Source organism: Bos grunniens, chromosome 18, assembly GCF_055505025.1.
Source record: "Bos grunniens cultivar Pamir isolate PY7600 chromosome 18, Bosgru_T2T1.0, whole genome shotgun sequence".
Taxonomy (NCBI): domain Eukaryota; kingdom Metazoa; phylum Chordata; class Mammalia; order Artiodactyla; family Bovidae; genus Bos; species Bos grunniens.
Window position 1 is genome coordinate 8,379,963 of NC_141182.1, and position 24,964 is coordinate 8,404,926.

Consider the following 24,964-nt stretch of genomic DNA (forward strand, 5'->3'; position numbering starts at 1 on the left):
GGAAGGACAGGCCCTCCCCCTCGTCCTTCGCCCCCGGTTCTCCTCCTGGTCCCGCCCGCTTCCACCCAGACCCCAGCCCAGCTGCCCACTTGGCACCAGGTGACGCATGCTGTTCACCGAGCAGTGGTATGACGTCCCCTTCCGTTCAGGAGCGAGCCCCGGGCCAGGCAGATCCCGCCCAGGGGCCCGGCAGGCACCCACAGTCCCGGCCCGACCCTGGCCTGGGCCTCTGACGTCTACTCTGGTTTGTGGTTGTTGCTCAGCTGCCCCTTCGTGTCCGACTCTGCGACCCCATGGACTGCAGCACGCCCAGCCTCCCTGTCGCTCACTATCTCTTGGAGCTTGCCCAAGTCCGTGTCCACTCTGATTATGGAGGATTTAAACATTGCTTAGAATTTTCTGTATTAGCAGCCTTTCCACACTGAGCGTTTTTTATCATCTTTCTTAAAGCACAAGAAAAACTAGTATGTGCCCCTTTTTGAGAACAGGAATGGGCCTGCCTCTGCAGATGGAAACAGTGGGCCGGACCACGGACTCAGGAGCCAGGCTCCCGAGTCACAGTGTCCATGTGACCTTGGGCCTGTGCTCACCGAGACTCAGTCTTCTTGGCTGTAGAATGATGAGCTCACCGGGTACCCTGGAGGAACGCAGGTCTGATCCACACATGTGCCTGGAATAGCCTCTGGCTTGTGACGGGCGCTGTCTACAGCATTTGCACCGATTATTCTTAAATTTGTCTAGAAACCATGAGTGAGTCAGTGACATGTTGGGGCGGGGGGATGGGTTCAGAGGGAGACGAGGCAGCTACCGAAATCGGCGACGGCAGGTCTGAGGTCAGAGGGGTTTCCACGTCCTGACAGGGGCTCCCTCAGCCCAGCACCCCCCACCCCGGGCAGTGGACACCCAGTCTTGCCACTGGAGTCTGAGGGCCTGGCTGGGTATCCTTGCTCCCAGCCTCCCGGCTGCCTGAGCTCGGCTGGGTGGGGAGGCATTCCAGGCCTCACTTCCTCACCTGGAGGGCAGGTGTGATCCTCCCGTCCTCAGGAGCCTGTCCTGAGGACTCAGAGAGCCAGGCTGTGCCCAGCGCACGGCCTGGGAAAGGGCTCAGTAAACCTCAGCTGGGCCCACCCCAAGGACTTACCTCAGGCTCACAGGCCTGTCTGGGAATCCGTTCCCGTGCGTCCGGGGCTTGTGTTTTTCCTCAGCACACTGCAGTGTGTGCGCTGGACCCCGATACCGCCCTTTGTGTGGAGGAAGGAGGGCTGGGAGCACTTCCGACACAGGGGTTATCTACACTGTGCTGGGTGAAAAGATCTTCCTCCTTTTTTGGGGATAAAGTACAGGCAGACACGCGGCATATAAACAGATACTGTATGCTGGGAGCACACTTAGGGAAAGTGTTGAGAAAGCCCCTTGGGGCGGGGAACAGGAAGGCCCAGCTCTGGGAAAGAAGGTTGAGAAACTGAATTCTGGGAATTCCCAGGGGTAGGATCCGTGCTACCCCTGCCACAGGCCCAGGTTCAACCCCTGGTTGGGGAAGTAAGATCCCACAAGCTGCGGGGTGCAGCAAAAACCACCCCAAAACAAAAAACCATCGAACTCTATACACAACCGAGTCGTGGGGCCATAGGACCAAGAGTTATGTCTGGGGTCTGGGGCCACCCTCTGCCTAGGCCAGGCTCCCACAGAGATCTGGGGGCTAAGAAACAACGAAAGTGCATTTTCTCTCATTTCTGAGGGAGCTGGCACTCTGGCATCAAGGTGTGGCTACTGTTGGTTTTGCCTGAGGCCTCTCTGCTCGGCTGGGAGGCGGTCACCCCTCTTTGTGTATCTGTGTCCCGAGCTCTGCTTATGGGGACACTGGTCGGGTTGAATCGGGGCCCGCCTTAGTGACCCCAGTTTACCTTGCTCTCATCTTTGAAGGCCCCACCTGTGTAAAGCTACTGTCTGGGGCCTCGGGGTTAGGCCTTCAACGTGTGAATCTGCAGGGGCACGTTCCAGCCCACAGCGCAATGGTGGTCTGAGAGCTGGGTGCAGCAGCCGGGAGGTAGAGTCCGGGAGCTGGGGGGCTGGCCCCTTCGGTGGCCGCGGCCAAGTCTCTGGACAGGCTCGACAGGCCCCGCCACCACATTGCAGATGGCACGTGCTTGTCCCTCAGGGTCCCTGGGAGCCAAGGTGACCGAGAAGAATCAGACCATTGTGGTCCCTGCCTGACTCTCGCCCCATCTCTGACCCTCAGTGATGACACACCGTTAACCTCCCCAGGTCCAGACCAGACCTGACTGTCACCCCTTCTCTTTCCAGGTCGGACTATGATGACTGGAGACCGTCTCTGGCCAGCCTGCTTCAACCCATTCCATTCCCCAAAGAGTAAGTCCCCCACATGTCCCTGGAAACCTTTGGCCTAAGAGAACAACCTTCACCGTCCACCCTGGCCTTAGTGGGGGACTGGTCAGGTCGTGGGACGCACCTGGGGACACCACAGATGACAGAGGGAGGTGGCAGCGTTGGTCCTCGGCCGGGGACCCGGGAATGTTCACACCCCCACCCCGAAGGATGGGGATACACCTCATTGCATGGTTGGATGGCTTCACTGGGCCACGAATACAAAGCTCTCTGCACTGGCCTTCAGGCAGTCAAGTTAGCGATGCTTACGGAGCATCAGATGGAGCTGGGCGCCTGCCCCTCCTGTCTCTGAGGACCAGAGTGAAGATAACACGAGTGGGACCGCTCCGTCTGGGGTACAGCCAGATGCTGAACACTCCCTTGTTATCCCCGTGACTGTGATCTCGCTCCACAGTGAGCTGGGCCAGAAATGGACCCTTCAGTCTCTGTGGATGGTCCTCATCCCAATACTGAATTTTATCTTGGGGAAGAGAGAGAAAGCTGTCTGATGGATAATGGCCCGAGGGGAAGGCTCTGTCTCCATCAGATCAGATCAGTCGCGTCCAACTCTTTGCGACCCCATGAATCACATCACGCCAGGCCTCCCTGTCCATCACCAACTCCCAGAGTTCACTCAGACTCACGTCCATCGAGTCAGTGATGCCATCCAGCCATCTCATCCTCTGTCGTCCCCTTCTCCTCCTGCCCCCAATCCCTCCCAGCATCAGAGTCTTTTCCAATGCGTCAACTCTTCGCATGAGGTGGCCAAAGTACTGGAGTTTCAGCTTTAGCATCATTCCTTCCAAAGAAATCCCAGGGCTGATCTCCTTCAGAATGGGCTGGTTGGATCTCCTTGCACTCCAAGGGACTCTCAAGAGTCTTCTCCAACACCACAGTTCTAAAGCATCAATTCTTCGGCACTCAGCCTTCTTCACAGTCCAAGTCTCACATCCATACATGACCACAGGAAAAACCATAGCCTTGACTAGACGAACCTTTGTTGGCAAAGTAATGTCTCTGCTTTTGAATATGCTATCTAGGTTGGTTATAACTTTCCTTCCAAGGAGTAAGCGTCTTTTAATTTCATGGCTGCAGTCACCATCTGCAGTGAGTTTGGAGCCCAGAAAAATAAAGTCTGACACTGTTTCCACTGTTTCCCCATCTATTTCCCATGAAGTGGTGGGACCAGATGCCATGATCTTTGTTTTCTGAATGTTGAGCTTTAAGCCAACTTTTTCACTCTCCACTTTCACCTTCATCAAGAGGCTTTTTAGTTCCGTTCGCTTTCTGCAATAAGGGTGGTGTCATCTGCATATCTGAGGTTATTGATATTTCTCCCGGCAATCTTGATTCCAGCTTGTGTTTCTTCCAGTCCAGCGTTTCTCATGATGTACTACTCTGCATGTAAGTTAAATAAACAGGGTGACAATATACAGCCTTGACGAACTCCTTTTCCTATTTGGAACCAGTCTGTTGTTCCATGTCCAGTTCTAACTGTTGCTTCCTGACCTGCATACAAATTTCTCAAGAGGCAGATCAGGTGGTCTGGTATTCCCATCTCTTTCAGAATTTTCCACAGTTTATTGTGATCCACACAGTCAAAGGCTTTAGCATAGTCAATAAAGCAGAAATAGATGTTTCTCTGGAACTCTCTTGCTTTTTCCATGATCCAGCGGATGTTGGCAATTTGATCTCTGGTTCCTCTGCCTTTTCTAAAACCAGCTTGAACATCAGGAAGTTCACGGTTCACATATTGCTGAAGCCTGGCTTGGAGAATTTTGAGCATTACTTTACTAGTGTGTGAGATGAGTGCAATTGTGTGGTACTTTGAGCATTCTTTGGCATTGCCTTTCTTTGGTATTGGAATGAAAACTGACCTTTTCCAGTCCTGTGGCCACTGCTGAGTTTTCCAAATTTGCTGGCATATTGAGTGCAGCACTTTCACAGCATCATCTTTCAGGATTTGGAATAGCTCAACTGGAATTCCATCACCTCCACTAGCTTTGTTCGTAGTGATGCTTTCTAAGGCCCACTTGACTTCACATTCCAGGATGTCTCGCTCTAGGTCAGTGATCACACCATCGTGATTATCTGGGTCGTAAAGATCTTTTTTGTACAGTTCTTCTGTGTATTCTTGCCATCTCTTCCTAATATCTTCTGCTTCTGTTAGGTCCATACCATTTCTGTCCTTTATCGAGCTCATCTTTGCATGAAATGTTCCTTTGGTATCTCTGATTTTCTTGAAGAGATCCCTAGTCTTTCCCATTCTGTTGTTTTCCTCTATTTCTTTGCATTGATCGCTGAAGAAGGCTTTCTTATCTCTTCTTGCTATTCTTTGGAACTCTGCATTCAAATGGATATATCTTTCCTTTTCTCCTTTGCTTTTTGCTTCTCTTCTTTTCACAGCTACTTGTAAGGCCTCCCCAGACAGCCATTTTGCTTTTTTGCATTTCTTTTCTATGGGAATGGTCTTGATCCCTGTCTCCTGTACAATGTCACGAACCTCATTCCATAGTTCATCAGGCACTCTATCTATCAGATCTAGGCCCTTAAATCTATTTCTCACTTCCACTGTATAATCATAAGGGATTTGATTTAGGTCATACCTGAATGGTCTAGTGGTTTTCCCTACTTTCTTCAATTTAAGTCTGAATTTGGCAATAAGGAGTTCATGGTCTGAGCCACAGTCAGCTCCTGGTCTTGTTTTTGCCGACTGTATAGAGTTTCTCCATCTTCGGCTGCAAAGAATATAATCAATCTGATTTCGGTGTTGACCATCTGGTGATGTCCATGTATAGAGTCTTCTCTTGTGTTGTTTGAAGAGGGTGTTATGACCAGTGCATTTTCTTGGCAAAACTCTATCAGTCTTTGCCCTGCTTCATTCCGTACTCCAAGGCCAAATTTGCCTGTTACTCCAGGTGTTTCTTGACTTCCTACTTTTGCATTCCAGTCCCTTATAATGAAAGAACATCTTTCTTGGGTGTTAGTTCTAAAAGGTCTTGTAGGTCTTCATAGAGCCATTCAACTTCAGCTTCTTCAGCATTACTGGTTGGGGCATAGACTTGGATTACCGTGATATTGAATGGTTTGCCTTGGAAACGAACAGAGATCATTCTGTCGTTTTTGAGATTGCATCCAAGTACTACATTTCGGACTCTTTTGTTGACCATGATGGCCACTCCATTTCTTCTGAGGGATTCCTGCCTGCAGTAGTAGATATAATGGTCATCTGAGTTAAATTCACCCATTCCAGTCCATTTTAGTTCGCTGATTCCTAGAATGTCGACATTCACTCTTGCCATCTCTTGTTTAACCACTTCCAATTTGCCTTGATTCATGGACCTGACATTCCAGGTTCCTATGCAGTATTGCTCTTTACAGCATCGGACCTTGCTTCTATCAGCAGTCACATCCACAGCTCGGTATTGTTTTTGCTTTGGCTCCATCCCTTCATTCTTTCTGGAGTTATTTCTCGACTGATCTCCAGTAGCATACTGGGCACCTACTGACCTGGGGAGTTCCTCTTTCAGTATCCTATCATTTTGCCTTTTCATACTGTTCATGGGGTTCTCAAGGCAAGAATACTGAAGTGGTTTGCCATTCCCTTCTCCAGTGGACCACATTCTGTCAAATCTCTCCACCATGACCCACCCGTCTTGGGTTGCCCCACGGGCATGGCTTAGTTTCATTGAGTTAGACAAGGCTGTGGTCCTAGTGTGATTAGATTGAGTAATTTTCTGTGAGTATGGTTTCAGTGTGTTTGTCCTCTGATGCCCTCTTGCAACACCTACCGTCTTACTTGGGTTTCTCTTACCTTGGGCATGGGGTATCTCTTCATGGCTGCTCCAGCCAAGTGCAGCCATTGCTCCTTACCTTGGACGAGGTAACCAGGGCCTAACATGCCTGCAGGCCTCTGTTTTGATAGATGCGAAGCAGCGGGCCCCGGGAGGCCACCCCGAGCCCTCTGCGGAGCCTATTAAAGAGGCCATGTTTATGAAATGCGGCCCTCCAAGGGGACATTACCCTCGGTAATTGCCCCATTTGCCGGCCTGGCTGGTCCCCACAGCCCCCAGGACGTGAGACCGGAGAAATCCGACTCCCGAGGGCAGTGGCGTCACTGGCGGCAGCCCTGGCCCCACGGCCCGGGGGACGCACCTGACAACAATCCATGATGCAACTCTGCCCCAGGGGCGGTCCCCGACCGCCGCTCTGATGCAGCCGGCAATTAGCGCGGCTGTGCCTCAGCGGTGGAGTGATTAACACACACACCTGGGTCCCTGGTGCCCACGTGCAGACACGCTCATGTGCACGCCGCTGAACGCCGCTTCTGTTCAGCGGGGAGGGGCCCGGGGCTCAGCCTGTTCCCGTTCTGACCATGTCCTGTCGAGTCGGGACACGATGTCCGTGTTGCCTGCTCAACTTCCTGTTCGTTCCTGGAACCAGGCCTGCCATCCCCAGAGGCAGGCCTGCGGGCCACCGTGCTGTCGTCGCGAGCACCTCGCTCACTGCGCTCTTCCCCTTGTTTCTATTCCAGAGCTCTCGCGCACGAGAAGTTCACCAAGTGAGTATTCGGGCAACACCCGTTACCCTCTTCCAGTACGCACATGCCCTGTCCTGCAGGCATCCCCCAGCGACCAGCCATCCTTCTGGCCAGTCCTCTGCACGTGCATCCAGGGAGGCGAGGATGGCGCCCCCCGGAAGTTCTCCCGAGACACGTGTCCCTCCAGGCCCACCCGGGCATCTTCTGATCCTGCCAGCTGAGCTGGCACCCCACCCCATCCTCAGCCTCCCCATCCTGGTCCACCCCCAGCCAGGACCCCGGATGCGACTGTGTCCCCACCCCGTCTCTTTCAGGGAACTGAAGTACGTGATTCAGAGGTTCGCTGAAGACCCTCGACAAGAGGTGAGGCTGCCCCGTCCCTGGCGGGCATGCTGTCCCAGCTGCAGCAGGGCGCCCATGGCTCTGCTGGCACCTCCCTGACCCCCTCGGGCATCACGACAGTTCACACAGGCCCCCTCCCCTGCCTTTGCTCAGACACAGCCCCCGCCCCGCGTGTCTGAGCCCGGCCCGTGATGCCAGCATTCTACTGTAAACGCGGGCTCACCAGAGGTATTTCCTAAGGCAGTTTCTCCTTGGAGCATAGGCCTCGCTTTAGAGCCAGGCCGGCACCAGGGCTTCTAACTGCATCTGAGATCATGGCACATCCTCTCTGCCGTTCTGATGATCAGCGGGCCAGGGATGACACTGCGCTGGGATGCTTCCCGGGCGCGGTGGCCGAGGGCCGCCCCAAGGGGAGCGAAGCCTTGCAGCCCAGGGCCCCTGTGTGTGAATGGGGACTCAGAGCGGGCTGGGCGCCCACCCCAGCCGTACTCCCATCACACAAGCGTAAGGGCAACAACCAGCCTTCATGAGGGGCTCACCCTGCATCGCGCACACACGTTCTCGTTTAATCCTCATGGCAGCCCTATGAGTAGGTGCTTTTATCACTCCTATTTTGCACCAGAATCACCTTCTTTTTGGAGTTGAGGAAACTGGAGGTACCTGCCCAGGGTCACAAGACGGGTGCCCTGGCCGGGACGGGAACCATACCCCGGGAGTCAGGCTCCGGAGCCTGCGTAGGGCCCAGCCCTGCAGCACGCACACTGGGCGAGGGGGAGAGGGGCTGCAGGGGACCGCCCTGGGGAGCTCAGGCCTCTTCTCCGCACATGGAGTCTGGGACATGAGGGGGCTGGCTCCCGGGCAGGTACAGAGGGGGACCCAGGCACCCCCAGCAGAGCCGGAGGACAAGGAAGGCAGAGGAGGAGGGGGTTATTCTCTGTGGGGCCAAGGCCACGCTGTAAAGCCTTGTTCTGGAAGGATCCGAAAGGATCTAATTTTAAAGCACCATGATCCCACCCTGACTCCAAAAGCGGTCCTCAGGCAGAAGCAGTAGACTGAGCTTCTGAGAGTCCGGGTCCCAGGGAAGGCCTCCGCCGCCCTTAAACCTGAGCCATTCCCTGCTGGAGGCAGAGTCTGAGTCCTCCCGGAAAGGGAGGCTTTATTTCAAACAGACTTTGATGTTGATGAATGAAAGTGGTGCCAACTGCTTCCCAGGGCGGAGCCGCAGCCCAAGTGCCGGGAGCGGCATCTCCCAGGCGGGGTTGCCCCGCAAGGACATGGCCCGCAGCAGGCCCCCGCCCCGCCTCGCCTCCCCTCTCCCCTCCTCACCCGCCTCTCTCCCCCATGCCCCTCCACCTTCCTTGCGCTCGCCCTCTCTCCCCTCTCCTCCCACCTTCTCCATCTCAGATGGAGCCAGTGGCTGTTTGCTTATAAATCATTTGCTGGATCTGCTGCACAGAGTTCCGTACTCTGGATCTCTCGTTTCTTTGAAGTAGCTCAGTTGACGTTCGGAGGGGAATCAAAGCCTGGCCGCCCCTGCGTGCTGTTTACTTGTGCGGGGGTTGTGATCAGTGGACTGTCTGTGAGCAAGTGGCTCTTGGCAGCAGGTTGGCCTTCACTCCTGAAGGAAGTGATGGGGCTCTCGCCTCGCTCTCTGCTGAGGACGGGGAGGAGGAGCAGCACAGGCCTTTGTTTCTGTCTCCTTCTGCAGTTACAGTGGGGCCAGGGTGGATGTGGGGTTCCTCCCACATACGCACACGTGTTTGCACACACGCACGCACCCACAGGCGGACACACGGCACTCTGGGAGGGGAGCTGACAGCTGCGGAGAGAGCTGGGGGCATTGAGATTGCCCGTGCTCTGCACAGACTGGTTTTCCTAAAAGAGGGTGTCAGGGTCCCAGAGAGGGGTGGGGGGTCAATGGGGCAGAGCCGACCCCAGAGGATGGCGCCCATGAAGGTAGAGCAGGGGAGAGGCTGACCCCCAGGGTTGGAGGGACAGATGCCCCAAAAGTGAGGGTGAGGGATGCGGAGAGCAGACACCACAGTAGTGAGGGGGCGGGGCGGAGGTTCCAGAAAGGAGAGCAGAGTGCAAGAGGGGGGACTTGGAGACACGAGCAGGGAGAGGCCCAGACAGGAGGGAAAAGCAGCTTCCCCATCAGAGGCACAGGAGAGCGCTGTGGGGGTCCCTTCACCCCTCTGCCCCAGCTTCACTGGGGCTTCAGACTGGGCGAGTCTGGCTTCATTCAGTGAAGACTGGCTTCATTCTGGGTGACTAGACAAGCCAGGGCCTGGCCGTCCATCTCCAGGAGCTGGTGGCAGATGGCTGGAGTTCCCCCTGTGTGTGGTCATCAGTTTTTCCTTAAAGGCCTTTCCTGGAATTTAGGGGAAGGCAGGGCGTGTCTGGGCTAAACCAGGTTGAACAGTTTCCTTAAGCATGAGCACGGGGCTCGCCTGGGCCTTGGGTGTTGGCCTGCGTGGACCATGGGCCCCCGTCATCGTGGGTGCACAGGACTGACCTAGCGCGTCTCCTCTGCCGCAGGTCCACTCGTGCCTGCTGAGCGTGCGAGCCGGCAAGGACGGCTGGTTTCAGCTCTACAGCCCCGGAGGGGTGGCCTGCGACGACGACGGGGAGCTGTTCGCCAGCATGGTACGTGGGGTATGGGGAGCACCAGAGCTCTGTGAGGGCGCTGGGTTCACCCCTTCTGAGCAGTGAGAGAGCTACCCCGTGCCCGCTGGGGCCTGCCCTGAAATTTCCAGGCTGAAAGGATGCTGGTGATGAAGACGCTGATGGTGACGCCAGCCCTGAGTGTCACCTTCCCATGTCTCACCCGAGTGGGCACTGAGCCAGAGGGCCCCCCAGAAACGTGAGGAGGGACACGTCCTGTCGCCCCATTTTACAGTCGAGGAGTTAACTGCTCAAGCTAGTGGGTTCACTCTGCACTCCAGCGCTGTGTACGTTGAGGGGACTGAGCACTTGCTGGTACAGGGGCCCCAGAAGTCGTTGCAGGTCCACCCACTCGTCTTATCCTTGCACTGAGAAGTCAAGGTCAGGATGAGCGGCCCACCTTGGAGATGACGGCTCTAGAGGTCACCAAACCAGTAAGCACACCCTTTGGTGGCTTCCCCTTTCCCTGCACGCTGCGGCCATCACCTCACCTGACCACGCACCGTCTTTCTTCGTCTTCAGGGCAACCCATTCCCTTAACTACTTCTATGTTGACAAGCGCAGAGAGGTGCAGGGGCGTGCCCGAGGTCACACACGACCCTCCCTGCGCTGGCCCATCCTGTCTGGAGCCACCCTCCTTGCAGTGGCAGAGGGAGCACAGATGCCCCTTCCCCAGGGCAGACGCCCCTTCCCCAGGGCAGACGCCCCTTCCCCAGGGCAGACGCCCCTCCAGGCAGCCGGTGCTCTCACCGAGCCTGCTTCCTGACACAGCTAGCTCTGTTCCACAATCACGCGTGTCCCAGAGCGTGGGAAGGCACAAGCCTAGGCCGGCCGTGGCTAAGGTCGCCGCCCTGCCCCACGCTAGCCTGATGACCTTGGACCAGTATCTTCCCTCTCCAGCCTTCAGTGTCCTCGTCTGTGAAATGGGGGTCGTAGTCCCGGCGTCTTGGGGTTACTATGGTTATGGCGAAACTAGGTGCGAGGCGCCTGGCGCTCCGTCAGCGCCCACAAGTGATGGCTGTGGTTTCTCTCGTCTCTGCTGGGCAGCCGGTTCAGTGGAGTGAGCCGCTTGTCATGCCCTCTGCAGTGAACTTAGGGTGGTGTTTGTGCTGTGACAGCAGACCCCAGCGCTGCCTCTGGATCCTTGCTTGGAAAGGGGCTTATTTTTAAGTTCCTTTTCTTACGCGCTCACTCACCACTCCTCATCACCTGCTGCCTGAAGGCCCCCTTCAGAGTGCCCTGTGCATCCTGGAAATGCTGGCCTTGCCTGCCTGCACCACCTCTCTCTCACTTCTCCTGGGCTCCTCTGATGTCACAGTGTCACCATGGCAACATTTCGTGGTGTGCCCCGCCCACCCCAGTGCAGTGACTGTGAACAAGAGAAGCTGGCAGCTGGCAGCTCCCCAGCCTGAGAGATTGCATTTGTGAGCCAGAATTGTTAATGATGGAGCGGAAAAGGGTCTATGTGGAGAAGGAAGCAGGCGGCCCCTGGATGGCGGTGCAGTGTTGCCATGGAGACACGTGGCACGGACGCTGTCCCCTGGATGCGGCTGCCGCTTCCAGCCGTGGAAGGGCATCTGCTCCACTGTGAAGTCGGGAAGGGCAAACCAGGTGGCTGGGGACCCTCGACCCTGAGGCCCACCCACAGGTGCGCTAGAAAGAAACAGGTCTTTGTACTGGAGTGCAGCTGGTTTACAGTGTCAGGTTACTTGCAGGTGTACAGTGAAGTGAGTCAGTTACACGTACACACAAATCCACTCTTTTTTAGATTCTTTTCCCAACTAGGTCATTACAGAGTACTGAGCATAGCGTTCCCTGTGCTATACAGCAGGTCCTCACTCGTTAGCTGTCTTATATACAGCAGTGTCAATCCCAATATCCCAGTTTATCCCCCGCCCTGATCCTTCGCTGCCAGTAACTGTTTGTTTTCTACATCGGTGATTCCTGTTTTGTATGTAAGTTCATTTGTACCTTCTTCTTATTAGATTCCACATATACGCGATATGACAATCTCTAGGTCCATCCAAGAAACACAGTTTTCTTAAAAGCTGTCCCGCATATAACCCAGATGGAGCAGAATTTACCCGTTCCTGGATTTCTGGGGCAGGTGCCTTCGGGGCCTCAGAGAGCACTGGGGACGGGGAGACAGGGCTCCACAACGTCCCCTGCCCTGCGTGTGCGGCCGGGCCCTGTGCACCCTGAGCACGCACCTCCAGGAGTTCCTGCCAGGCTTGACCGTACCTAGAACCCAGGGGGCCAGATGTCAGCACAGCCACAAGGACGGCGGGAGAGGGGCTCCTGTGCGTGTGTGTGTGTGTGTGTACGTGTACAGGGCATGGGTAAAATGTACACACCGTGAATCCTACTACCTCCACCGCGTTTTTATGTTTTCCTGAAGTACAGCTGGTTCACAGGGCTGTGTTCATTTCCGCCCGCCTGAGCCCTTTCTGTGTGTCTGGTCTGTAGCATCAAGTGCACTGATGCCAGTCTGCAGTCATCACAGACCTCATATTCCCGAACGGAAACTGGCCCCACTCTGTAATCGCTCACTCCCCACTGGCCCCCAGCCCTGGCCCCCACCCCGCCCCCTTCTGTGTCTGTGGTCTGACTCTGCATCCCTCCCAGGAGTGGGCCCTGCAGGATGTGTCCTTCTGGGACTGGCTGACCTCAGGCAGTGCGGTGACCGCAAGGTTCATCCCCGTGGGAGCCAGTGTCAGAGAGGGGTCCTCTGAACCCCCGGGGAGGGTCTGGTGATGGTTTCAGATCTGGTATCCAGACAGGGTGTGGGGTGCGTCTGGTCAGTATCTTCCGGCCTCACAGTCTTTGGGCCACAGGCAGGCACTGCGGGGCACAGCCCGTGGCGGTCACGGCCCCTCACCTGGCCCGTGTCTCCTCACAGGTGCACATCCTCATGGGCTCCTGTTACAAGACCAAAAAATTCCTGCTCTCCCTGGCGGAGAACAAGCTGGGACCATGCATGCTCCTGGCACTGAGAGGGAACCAGACCATGGTGGAGGTGAGGAGCCGGCCCCAAGCCCTGGCCAGGCGGCCGACTCTCCCGGGCCCTCATCCTTGCCGATGGAGCACCTTCCAGGAGCTTCCAGGCGCACAGAGCTACTGCAGGAGCTGGGCCACGGCAGCAGACGAGGCAGCCCTCCCGAGTTTGGCGGAGCAGGAGACCTTGATCAAACTGTCTGCTCATTCCACCTTCATTTAACTCGTGATCGTCTGTTGGTCTCAGGGATTGAGCAGGTTTCTGTTCTGTCCTGCCTTTTGCTACAGAACAGACTACCTCCAAGCAGGGGCTCCAAACAGTGATGCTCATCTGTTTTTCTCCTGGGTCTTCAGATGGTTGGGCTCCGCCAACTGCTTCTCACTGTGGTCTCTTAATGGGGTGGTGGTGGATGGGGGCGGGTGGGCTGGGTCTTCCCAAGGCTGCCCCCTCTGCATGTCCAGCGCTGACCTGAGGGGACTCAGGCCACGGAGACGGAGCAGCTGGGGCTCCCAGGCCACTGTCAGCAGCGCAGCCCTGGCCTTAACCTGCCCATTCGCCAGCCTCAGGCATTCAGTCACCTCTCTGTCCCCCAGAGCCCCCAGCAGCCTGGGGCTCCCAGAGCCATTGTCCAGATGGACGTCACGTCTCTCCTCTGGCCTCCGCCTCAGAGTCAGGCAGCATCACTTTCTAGCCACCAGAAGGGAGTCAGCAAGGCACTTCACCTATCGGCGGGGAGGGCACCAAGCAATCAGACCAAGGGGAGAGAGCGTGGTCTGTCTCTCGGGCTCCCCAGCCCCCGAGCCCAGCCGCATCGTGCGTGGAGTGTTGGCCAGGGGGTGCCGGGGCAGGCAATTCCCCAGCATCGCGCAGAGGGTGGGAGGAGAAGGACCTCTGATCGCAGGGCACCCCAACCCCAGCCCCTCCGCAGGCGCACAGGGCTCTCGGGGCACTCGGGACAGGCGAGGGTTGGGCTCCCCAGCCTTTGCAGAGCAGCCCTGCCCAGAGTCCTGGCTGGTGGTGACGTGCCTCCTGGTCTCGGCAGATCCTGTGCTTGATGCTGGAGTACAACATCATCGACAACAACGACACGCAGCTGCAGATCATCTCGACCCTGGAGAGCACGGGCGTGGGGAAGCGCATGTACGAGCAGCTGTGCGACCGGCAGCGGGAGCTGAAGGAGCTGGTAAGCGCGCGGCTCCGCACAGGGAATCCCGCCCCGGGACCCCCTTCCCACCCCATGGGCCTCTGCCTCCCTGACTCCTCTAATGTCCCAGAATCTGGCTGGGCTGGCCACTGCCTCTTCCTTTAGGGACCTTCATGGTCTCAGTTCCCTGTGTTTCTTGGAATCACCTCTCTGATAAACCACCTGCACTCAGGCCTGGCCTCGGGGTCTGCCCTGAGACCAAGACCATCATGCTGTCTGCCACTGCCGTCCTGAGAGGTGTTAGCTGGAGAGGGGCGGTCCAGGGTGAACACTCAGGGAAAAGTGGGTCGTAACCAGCTGGCTTCTGTTTGCAGCAAAGGAAAGGCGGGCCCACCAGGCTAACACTGCCCTCCAAGTCCACAGTGAGTTGGTCTCCTCCTGGGGGCTGGGTGGAGGGAGGAAGGTGGGCTAGTCCTCCCTGGGGTTGGGGGCAACAGCAGGCAGCCTCTCTTGCAGGTGATGCGGAGAGGTGAACAGGGACTCAGTGGTGCTTCACAAGCCAGCTTTTCTAGGCTAGAACTGTGTTGCAGGAAACCAAACGTGATAAAGATTACTGTTAATATGTTACAAGTTATTCACAATAGCAACACTAATAGCTCACATACTTGTGCGCTCATGTGTCAGATTCTGTGCTAATAGTTCATTTTATCTTGACACTAAACCTTATCAGGTCAATGCCTCTTTCCTTCCCCATTTTACAAGGTCTTCAGGGATCTTAGTTTTTTCTGTCCTCCCACTCCCCCGTCCTTGGCACATAGCTTCCACTTCACAGTCCAAAAGAGCTGCTCAAGCTCCAGCCATCTAATCTCCATTCAAGCCGTGAGGAAAAGGCAAAAAAGAACACCAGCCCTTCCCTTTATGGACCTTCCTGGACGTTCCAATGGACACATCTGCTTATATACCATTGTCCGGGTTTAGCACATGGCCCCACCTAGCTAGGACATAAGCCTTAATTCAGGGCAACCAGTTGGCAGCTAGCACTCAAGGATTCTACCACAAAGATGGAAGGGACCCTCAGCGACCTCAGCATCTAGTGCTCATACTCGCTGATCCCCACAGGCCTTAGTGTTGAGGGGACCTCAGTGTTTTCAGGCGGGGAATGGTCACAAGCCTGGGAAAGAGAGAGGGTCAGACACACACACTCACACTGCGGGAGGGACATGGCCTCGGAACCCCCAGTGCTGACTCAGGGTGTGACTCAGCACTCCCAAGCCTTTCTCCAGCCAGGTAGCTGCCACCCGCAGAGACGTGGAGGCAGCCCCGCCCTCACGGACACACCACTTCGTCCCAACCCACTGGCCCATACTGTCCCCCCAGTTAGAGCTCTTCGTGGGGAGGCCCCAGGCCTCCCCCGAGACCCCGCCTACCCGTTCACCCACCTGCAGGATGCCGACTTGGCTCGTTTGCTGAGCTCTGGCTCCTTCGGAAACCTGGAGAACCTCAGTTTGGCCTTCACCAACGTAACCAGTGCCTGCGCTGAGCACCTCATCAAACTGCCTTCTCTCAAGCAGCTAAACCTGTGGTCCACTCAGGTATGCATGGCCTGTCCACTGCGCCCTCCTCCGTGCCTGCCCTGCACCATCCTCCACGGCCGGCTTCTGCCCAGGACCCGTGGGTCCAGCCGCTCGATCCCCATGCCCCTCTGCAGCCCAGCACCCACACCCCGGCAGGGTCCCAGGCCAGAGGAGGGCTAGGCCCTGTGAAGCCCAGCGGCCCGTCTCACAGTTGGAGCTGCCGAGGCCCAGAGCAGGGACGTGCCGGGCGGAGCCTGGGGGAGCTGACGCGGGTCTCAGGCCCCTGCCCGGGGGCACTGCAGGCAGCCTGGGGGTCTCCTCCAGGTGGTGATGAGCGTGCGGCATAGCGTGCTCTGTCCTGCCCGCACCAGTCCGGCTCTTAGGCACTTACTCCCCGGCACGTGTGCTCTGCACGCCCCCGTGAGGTGCAGACACTGACACCTCATCTCTCAGCCGGGGCCCCCAGCTTCCCCCCGTCCCAGTGGTAGCCACAAGTCGCTGGGTTCACAGCCCCCCTTGACAGATGGCAACACTGACTCTGGTGGGCGAGCGGGGCCCCTGTTGGGGCCACGGCACCAGCAGACCTGGCCTGGTGTGAACCCAGGTCAGGGAGGTGGAGTCTCCGAAACGAATGAGAGCAGCCTCAGGCCTGAGCCGGGTCCCAGCCACTTCCTCGGCCACTGCCCCAGCCCCAGGTTTCCGGGGGAGGCCTGAGGCAGGCCCCAGACTGAGGGCGTCTCTCCCGCAGTTTGGAGACGCCGGCCTGCGGCTCCTGTCGGAACACCTCACGATGCTCCAGGTGCTGAACCTGTGCGAGACGCCCGTCACCGACGCCGGCCTGCTGGCCCTCAGCTGTGAGTCCACACGCCCATCCCCTCAGGCCTTTCTCCGTCCCCATGGCACACGGGGCACCACGTGCTCGCTGAGCACCTCCTCGGGCCAGGAGCACAGCAGGGGACTCTCCCTGCCCTCGTGGAGCTGGTGTCATTGAGAACAGGAAACCTGAGCGAGGCCTAGCCTGTCCCCTCATGTGGTCCCAGCCCTGAGGGCCGTGGTCACCGCGGGGTCCCTTTGGGCTGGTCGGCAGTGGGCAGCGAGCTCTGGGGACACTGGGGTACAGGCAGTGACAGCAGCCAGGGAGGCCCCAAGGGCAGGGAGGGAATGTGGGCCTGATTCAGATCAGCTCCTGCCTGAAACGACCTCTGTACCTCGCATACCCCAGCTGCTCCCCTGAATCCCCACTCCCCAGCCCTGTCTCCTGAACAGAGGCCTCGGTAACTCAACCCAGCCCCCAGCTTTTCTATCCCATATCTGCAGCTACCCTCGGCAGGGTCTCACTGACCTGATGACTGTCTGTCTGTCCGTTCCCATACAGCCATGAAGAGTCTCTGCAGCTTAAACATGAACAGCACCAAGCTCTCGGCGGACACCTACGAAGACCTGAAGGTAATCCCTTCTTCCCCTTCCTTCCTGCCTTTGCATGTGCCAAGGTCCTGAGGTGGAGAAGGTTGGCATGAACTGGCTCTGAAGCAGACGTGACTAGAGAGCGAGAGAACAGCTTGGGGTGAGACTGCATCAGCCCTTAGAGGTTGCGGCAGGCCCCTAGATTTCATCTGAGTTCAGTAGAAAGCTTGCAGAGGCTCTGAGAAGGGCAATACGTTATGCTAAAAGCTTGTTTCTGGCTGTTAGGTGGAAAACGGGGATTCTGAGGGAGAGTATAAGCAAGGGTAGCACCATAGAGAAGGTCTGCAGGACTGGGGTTGTCACATGGGCGAGAGTTGGGACCAGCCCGCCAGGCTAGGCTGGCAACTTAGAACTGGGGAAAGACAGAATCTGAGTGGTAGAAGGCAGACACGTTTGTTTAAAAAAGCATGTCTCATCAGGACTGAAGGCTCCCAGGCCTAGCGCCCTGGGAGGAAGGGCTGGGCCAGGAGACGCAGTGCCATGAGTGCACCGGCCTCTGGGCATCCCGGAAGCCCACTTCAGGTGTGGCCCCCTGCCCCCCAGCTCAGTCAGACCCGCAGCCCAGGGCTCACTTGCTGGTGAAGCCTCCAGATGGCCTTCGGAGCACCCACTGTGGGCCAGGCCCCTGCTGAGGATGGGGGCAAGGAGGTGCGGCCAGTTTACCTCTACCCAGGAAAGAGCTCAGACCCAGTGGACAGATACGCACAGCAAACTAAGGGAGGTCAGGGCTCAGGGGCCAGCAGGGAGGGGACCACCTGCTCTGTTCATCGGGCTGAAGGAGCCTACTCAGAAAGGAGGGGTTAGAAGTGAGCCTGCCTGGCAGGCCAGTGTGCAGGAAGCTGGGGAGACAGGATGTAAAGGCAGGAGACCAGCAGCCTCTCTGTACAGCGAAGGCTTGCCAAAAAAAAAAAAAGTCAGCTGTTTATAAAAGAAGGCAGAGCAGGACCGCGTCTGGGTGGCAGGGGTGGGGAGCAGGAAGCCGCTCTGAGGAGCTTCAGGTGGGACTGTAGAGTCCAGTGACACGTCCTGTAGGGGAGCCTGAGTGCGAAGTAACTTGGGGGTCCTCCTCCACTCTCCCTGCCCAAGTCCTGACAGCCTTGAGGACGCATAGTTCCACAGACAAGTGAGAACAGTCTGTGTGCTGAGCACGCAGCGTGGTCTCACACAGGGCGCTCTGTGTTTGGTCCCTCTCCCCATCTGGACACAACTGGACCTGGAGTCCCTCCACAGAGGAGGAATTCCGCTCTGGAGGCCCAGACTCTGCCCACGGGCACGTAGCCTGCAAGTGCCAGCGGAGGGCACACACCCCAGGCTTCCCACCCCCAGAGCTAGTGATTTGAAGCCCCTCTGGGGTGTGCACGTGGACTCCCCAGCAGCCGTCACCTGCTTTCTCTGGGGCTGGCCACATCCCACCTGCTGGGTTCTCCCCAAGGTCTCCCAGCTCTGGGCTTCGGAGCCCCCGACAGGCAAAGTGGGAACGGTAGTCACTGGTACGGGGGGAGCTCCGCGCCACCAGGTTCTGGAAGGGACCGGATCCTTCTTGCTCCCCCAGGCCAAGCTGCCCAACCTGAAGGAGGTGGATGTCCGCTACACGGAAGCCTGGTGAAGCTCCCGTCGGCAGGAAGCAGTTTGCAACCGCAACTCACAACTCCTGACTAATAGCCGTAGAGCAGCGGGTCTCGGGGTCCCACCCCCGTCCTGGCTGTGAGATAGATGGGGGAGTCTTTCTGGGGGCAGAGGGCGGAGGGGGGAGGGTGGGGAGGGGGGGTCCGTAAGCACGCCCAGCCCCCGCCTGATTCTTTTAGCTTCATAATCGGAAACCTTGACCTGATCTAAAACGGACTTCGTAGCAACCAGAGGAGTGGCAGTGGGTCGGGGAGAGGGTGGGGGTGGGGGGCTTGGGGAAGGGGGACCCTTTGTGGATTTTCTTTGCCTTTGTGTTCAATGCCGCGTGGGAACAGTCAAGTCCGACCCCACTTTCACGTGACCCCGCTGGGCCCAGAGGCCGAGGAAGGACCTGTCCTCCTCCAAGGCCCGCCGAGAACTCGCCCCACCATCGCCATCGGACAAGACCCAGTCCCGTCATCCCACCGTCCTGTGTCCTCGCCATTGCTATGCAAAGTGATTCTTGTTGTACATAAGATTTAAATAACGCACCTATTTAAGAAACGTTGACAAATTGCAGGTCTGGGACCTGCCTGTTATTTATGAAGTCTTTGACCTACCCACCCGCCCGCCCACCTGCCCGCCAGCCACCCCTGGCGTGTAGTACTGTACAAACCAGTCAGCTGGTAGTGGTAGTATTCTTGTTATTTTTTTAAAGGAAACAGACGGAAAAGAAAAAAAAAAAGAACCTCCTTGGAAAATTAATTGCTTTTTTTGTAATGGATTCTGTCCGCTAATGCTCTCTTGTCCGTCCGTCCCTCTGCCCGCCACGCCACCGTGCATTTCGATTCCAGATGTCTCCAGTTTCCTCACGGGGTGGGGGTCAGACTGGGGGAGGAGAAGTGGGGTCCCCACATTGTCGTCTCGCTCCTCTAAGGCCCCAGCTTCCTCTCGGCCCCCTTTTACACATCTGGAGGGGTGGGGTGCTAACCTGTCCTCCCGTCGTCCCATAAGAGAGCTGCCCCCACCCTTCCCGCGGAGTACGCCATCTCTGGTGGCCTCTGCCGTCCCCCTCCTGACTGAGACTCTGCCACCCGTGGCTTCCCTGCCGTCCTGTGCCTCCCGTGGTCCCTCATGCATGCCCGCCTCTCTGCATGGTCTCTTGGGAGAAGAGAGACGTCTCCTCCACCGGCCTGACCGCCCGCCCCACCCCACGAATGTGACCACTGCAACGCAGACTCCCTCCTGCCCTTCTCCGTCCCCCGACCTGCCCCAAAGACACACCCATCTCCATTTCTTTTATAAACAAGCCCTCACTGTACAGAACAGCCCTCATGGTTTACTTGGGGTCCCCTCTCCCCCAAGCCCCATCTTCTGTTGGTTTAGCACAAATACCCCCCTCTTTCAGCACCTCCAGACCTAACCCCCAGTCAATGTAATTGTTTTATATATATTTAATCTTATTCAATGGAAACCATGCTTTTGTCGTTTTATACTTTGCTAGGTAGACTTTATTACCCCCCCCAACTATGCCCTCATTTTTTTAAAAAAGGAAAAAAAAAAGAAATTGGGTTTCAGTCTTAATTCATTTTCTGTGCCAGGTTTGATTTCGTGCGTGCGTGTGAATGTGTTCTGTTTCGTGTTTTGTTTTTGTTGTTGTTTTCTGTTGTTTGGTTTTATTTGCTCCCCTCTGGTCCCATACTTTACAGCACTCTGGTGCAGGAAGAAGCAGAAGCAAAAAAAATAAAAAAATCTAAAAAGAAAAAAAAAAGAAGAAGAGCCGAGACATGCCACCTTTACCCTTCGCACTGTTGCTTTTCCTGATGGTTAATACTACTGTCACGTAGCTGTGTTCAGAGATGTGAAAAACTTTCAGGCAAAAATAAACTGTAAGTGACTCATTGACATCTGGCCTTTCTGTGTGGCTTTGAGGGGGCCTGGTGTGGGGACAGGAAGGGCCAAGACCTAGGCCAAGAGTTGGGGGGCTCACAGCAGAGCCTCTACACCCTGTGTCCAGGGCTCCTCACCCCGGCACACTTGCGAGCCAGATCTTTGTTGTGGGGCCATCCTGGGCATCAAAGCCCCAACCCCCACCCACGGGATTCCAGGAGCACCCACCCCTACCCCAGCAGATAGAACAACCAAAAATGTCTCCAGAGGGTGCCTAGCGCCCATAGGGGACAGTCACCCCAGGAGACAGCCCGGCTGTCCACCTGTGCCACAGGACCCCCGCGGAAGCTCTAGTCCAGCGAGGTGCCTGCGAAAATGCAGGGTCCAGGGTGGGGCCCCAGACTCTGCATTTCTGAGGAGCTCTGGGCGACGGATGCTTCCACCCACCCTCCTCTGTCCCCTAACCCCCTACACCATCTTCCAAGCCCCAAGGACACTCTACCTCGCCGCACACCTGCTCTCACTTCCCGAGGCCACTGCAGCTGACCCCACTCGGCTGACCCGCGGGACGCCCTCCGGCCGATCAGGGAAAGCGGGTGCCCTGTGGGAGGCTCAGGACGGCCCAGACCGGCAGGGCTGGCGGACGGGCTTCGGGAGCTCCGGTGCTCAGGCCAGATGGGCCGGGCGTCAGGAAGGCCAGCTGCAGGGCGGGACGCAGGGCCGCGAGGCACCGCAACCCGCCACCTTCCCACCAGCAGAGGCCCTGGCTCAGGAGGCGCTCATCACCTGCCAGACGAAAGGGAGGACCCTGCCAGCGACCGACCTCAGCCCTCTGCCCTCTGCTGTCACCTCGGCTCCTCTGGCTGAGCGGGGAGAATGCAGACTACCTGGCGGAGGCAGGGTCGGGGGAGAGGGCGTTTCCTCCCCCGTGCTGTTCCGTCAGGAGCCTCCTCTTCCCTGAGCTTTGATTCCAGCTACCAGTACAACCCCCACCTTCTACCTTGGCCTGGCAGGATCTGCGGTAGTCCCAAGAGCCTCACTTGCTTCAACTCCGCCCACCCACGTGAGCCACAGCTCTCGACCCTGCCCACCCACGTGACTCAGCTCTTAACCCCGCCCACCCGCGTGACTCACAGTTCTCGACCCTGCCCTCCCACGTGACTCATAGCTCTTAACCCCACCCACCCCACATGCCTCACACCCCCTGAACTGGAAGGCTCTCCGCTTGCGGAAACTGAGTTAGACGGTGTCTTCCTTTGCCCCGCTGACCTGCACGTTGGAAGCAGCCCCTGCTGCAAGTTCCCAGGCCTCAGCATCCCTTGTCAGGTAGCCCTGCCCCGCACCCCCACCCCCCACCCCCAGGAGTTAGCCCTTCCTTACATACTGCACAGCCCACCAGAGTGGGCCTTATGTTTCATGCAGAGACCCTGCTTTCCTCCACCAACACGCAGGCAACCCCCACAGCTGATGTGAGCACCCACTAAGAGCCCAGTGGAGCAATGGGCCCTTGAGATGGGGAGGGACGTTCATCAGGAAATTTCAGGGCAAATCCTGAATTAGGGACAGGGAGAAACACTCCCAAGAGAGTGGCTGTTGGATTAGTGGGAGCTGAACTCTGTAGTCCACAGGTCAGCTTGATGCCCCGCTCACGGTGACTGCTCCAGATGGCACTGTCTTCCAGTCACTTAGGCTACAGTGTGAATGGTACACCCTGGAGTCGTGCCAAGGGGGAACCTCATTGTTATTTGTGCCTCCCAGACTGCTCTAAAGTTAAGCTGTGCTAGAAGTTTCTCTGAAGGCCCACAGGGAAGGGGATCAGAGAGCCTTGGAAAAGGGTCTGGCTTCATTCATTTATTCATGCACTCAACCATTCTTTGTTGAACACCTGCTTCTAGGAGGTGCTTGCAGGTTCTAGACAACATGCTAGAAGAAGCAAGAAACATGGCCTTTGCCCTTTGGTGCCGCAGTGACCTGAAGCATGCTGGTGAGGAGTCAGCGTTGATATTGTGTGGCAATAGCAATGACAGGAAGCTATGGCAGGCGCAGGAGGTGACAGCTAACCCAAGCTTTGGAAATCAGGAGGGCTTCCTGGAGGAGGTGGTATTGTTGACAGTGAAGAATGAGGATGTATGTCAAGTCAATAGAGAGGAAAGGGGAGTGTGCAAAGACGTGGCAACAGATGAGCGGGATCTGTACTGGGAACTGCAGATGGAGAGCATGGTGGGGTGAGGGGGGACACGGGAGGGATTGTTATCGTTGGGGCTGAATTGTGTCCCTTAAAAAAGAGATGTGGAGGGGGAAGAGGACAAAAAAAAAAAGAGATGTTGAAGTCCTAACCAACCCCCTCCCCCAGTACCTAAGAGTAGGACTGTATTTGGAAACAAGGTATTTACAGAGTATTCAAGTTAAACTGACGTCATTAAGGTGGGCCCTAATCCAATATGACTGGTGTCCCTGTAGAAAGGGGAAATTTGGACCCAGAAGCAGACATGCACAGCGGGAAATCTACCGGATGAGACTGGCACAGGGAGAGGGCCACATGAGGATGAGGGCAGAGACGGGAGTGAAGCTGGGAAGAGAGGCCTGCAGCAGATCCGGCCTCACAGACCCTACCGACACCTTGAATTCGGTGTTCTGTGAGAACCGTGAGAGAATACTCCTCTCTTATTTTAAGTGCCCCCCCACCCCTAGTCCATGCTGCTTTCTCACAGCAGCCCTGAGACAGAGTACATCCGTTTTCCTGGGCCACCACACAGAGTATCCCAAACCCAGAGATGTATTCTCTTGTTTCTGGAGACCAGAAGTCCAAACTCCAGATGTCGGAAGGGGGCCTTGCTTTCCTTCTCCTCCAGTCCCTGGCTAGCTGCTGGGTCGCATCAGTCTCTGCCTCTGTCCCATGTGGCCCTGCCTCTTCTCTACCGCACCCTTCCCTCTGCCTTTCTCCTTCAGGGACATTTGATGTTGGTTCAGCGCCCACCTGGATAATCCAGGGCTTCCCTCACAGCTCAGACGGGAAAGGATCAGCCTGCAATGCAGGAAACCAGAGTTCAATTCCTGGATTGGGAAAATCCCCTGGAGTAGGAAATGGCAACCCACTCCAGTATTCTTGTCTGAGAAATCCTATGGACAGAGGAGCCTGGCGGGCTGCAGTCTGTGGGGTCACATCCTGAATAATCCAGGGTGATCTCACCGCCAGAGCCTTAACACATCACCTGATCTGCAAAGAAGTTTTTCTTTTACCATATAAGGTCCCAGTCACTGGTTCCAGGTGAAGGCACCTTCTGGGGCCATTATTCCACACGCTGCATAATGGGGGCGAGACTAGCCATCGTCTCCTTAGTCATATTTAGAAGCCTGGGATTTACCCCGAGGGCTCTGAGAGACTGTTAGGACATTGCAATTATCTTACTCATTTTCTGACAAAGCATGTATATAGCTCCTCCTATGTGCCAGGCACAGCAACAGTTTTGTAACTCTGAATCCATTCATTCCTCCTGCCAAACCTTTGAGGCAGGTGCTAACATGATCCCTCTTGACCACTGGGGAAGTGGAGGTCAGGAGATGCTGCATCCTTCAGTCAAGGTCATGCAGGGAGCAGGGGACCAAGGCAAGCTTATGACCCAGGCATTATGGGAAGATCTATCCACCGCTGGCTGGTGAATGGATGGGGCTGAGGCTGGAGCTTAGACCACATGGAGAAACAAATTCAAGAGAAGCTTAGGAGTAAAACTGCAGAACGTGGGGATTGGTATGGAAGGAGGGCCAGCAAGGAGTGAAGGAAGAAGTTCAATTTCTTGCCTTGTTTCCTGAAGCTCTGTGAGCTCCAGAATTGTACCTCTGCCGGGCAGCAGCCCTCGTGGCAGGCAGGGCTGGTGTGTGAACACTAGCTCTGGGTCCTGGTGGGGGCGGAGAGCTCCAAGGCTCCTGTCCTTCCCTGGAGTCCTTCCCTGGGGTTCATCTCCAGCTGCCCCCAGGGTTCTCTTGCTTGTTAAGACTTCCTACCCTTCTCCTCTCACTTTCCCATGGTTCCATTTCTGGTTCTGGGGTCACTTCCCACGTAAGCTTACCTGAGCCGGAGGAAATCATTGTTTTAGAGCCAACTTCTGGGGAAGCCCCAAATTAAGAGTGCCTGACCGTGCCGGGGGACAGAGGGCCGGGATGGAGGGGAGCGCCTCCATGACAGACTGAGAAATCCCTCCCAAGGGGACCAGGTCACCCAGTATTCCTGCCCCGTCCTTGGTGACACAGGCACTGCTGAGCTTTGCCAGAAGGGCTCTGCAGCTAGGGTCCCCAGAACCACCTTGCACCCATTTTGAGAGGTGGGGGTGGCAGCTGACGGGAGCTCCCGGACATTGCTGGTG

At 56.7% G+C, this 24,964-nt stretch overlaps 1 protein-coding gene across 4 annotated transcripts in view; it reads left to right on the forward strand.

The window, feature by feature from the left end:
- CMIP (c-Maf inducing protein) overlaps nt 1-20,618 on the forward strand; it is a 212,427-nt gene extending 191,809 nt beyond the window's left edge. For all 4 annotated transcript variants that reach the window (XM_086350047.1, XM_086350046.1, XM_086350048.1 and 1 more), the window contains 11 exons: nt 2,305-2,370; nt 6,920-6,946; nt 7,240-7,288; nt 9,806-9,913; nt 12,831-12,947; nt 13,969-14,109; nt 14,445-14,492; nt 15,516-15,662; nt 16,393-16,498; nt 17,020-17,090; nt 18,661-20,618. In XM_086350047.1, the coding sequence (XP_086206173.1) occupies nt 2,305-2,370; nt 6,920-6,946; nt 7,240-7,288; nt 9,806-9,913; nt 12,831-12,947; nt 13,969-14,109; nt 14,445-14,492; nt 15,516-15,662; nt 16,393-16,498; nt 17,020-17,090; nt 18,661-18,714 (934 nt within the window). In that variant the 3' untranslated portion in view covers nt 18,715-20,618. The remainder of the gene's footprint in view (nt 1-2,304; nt 2,371-6,919; nt 6,947-7,239; nt 7,289-9,805; nt 9,914-12,830; nt 12,948-13,968; nt 14,110-14,444; nt 14,493-15,515; nt 15,663-16,392; nt 16,499-17,019; nt 17,091-18,660) is intronic.
- The last annotated feature ends 4,346 nt before the right edge of the window (nt 20,619-24,964 follow it).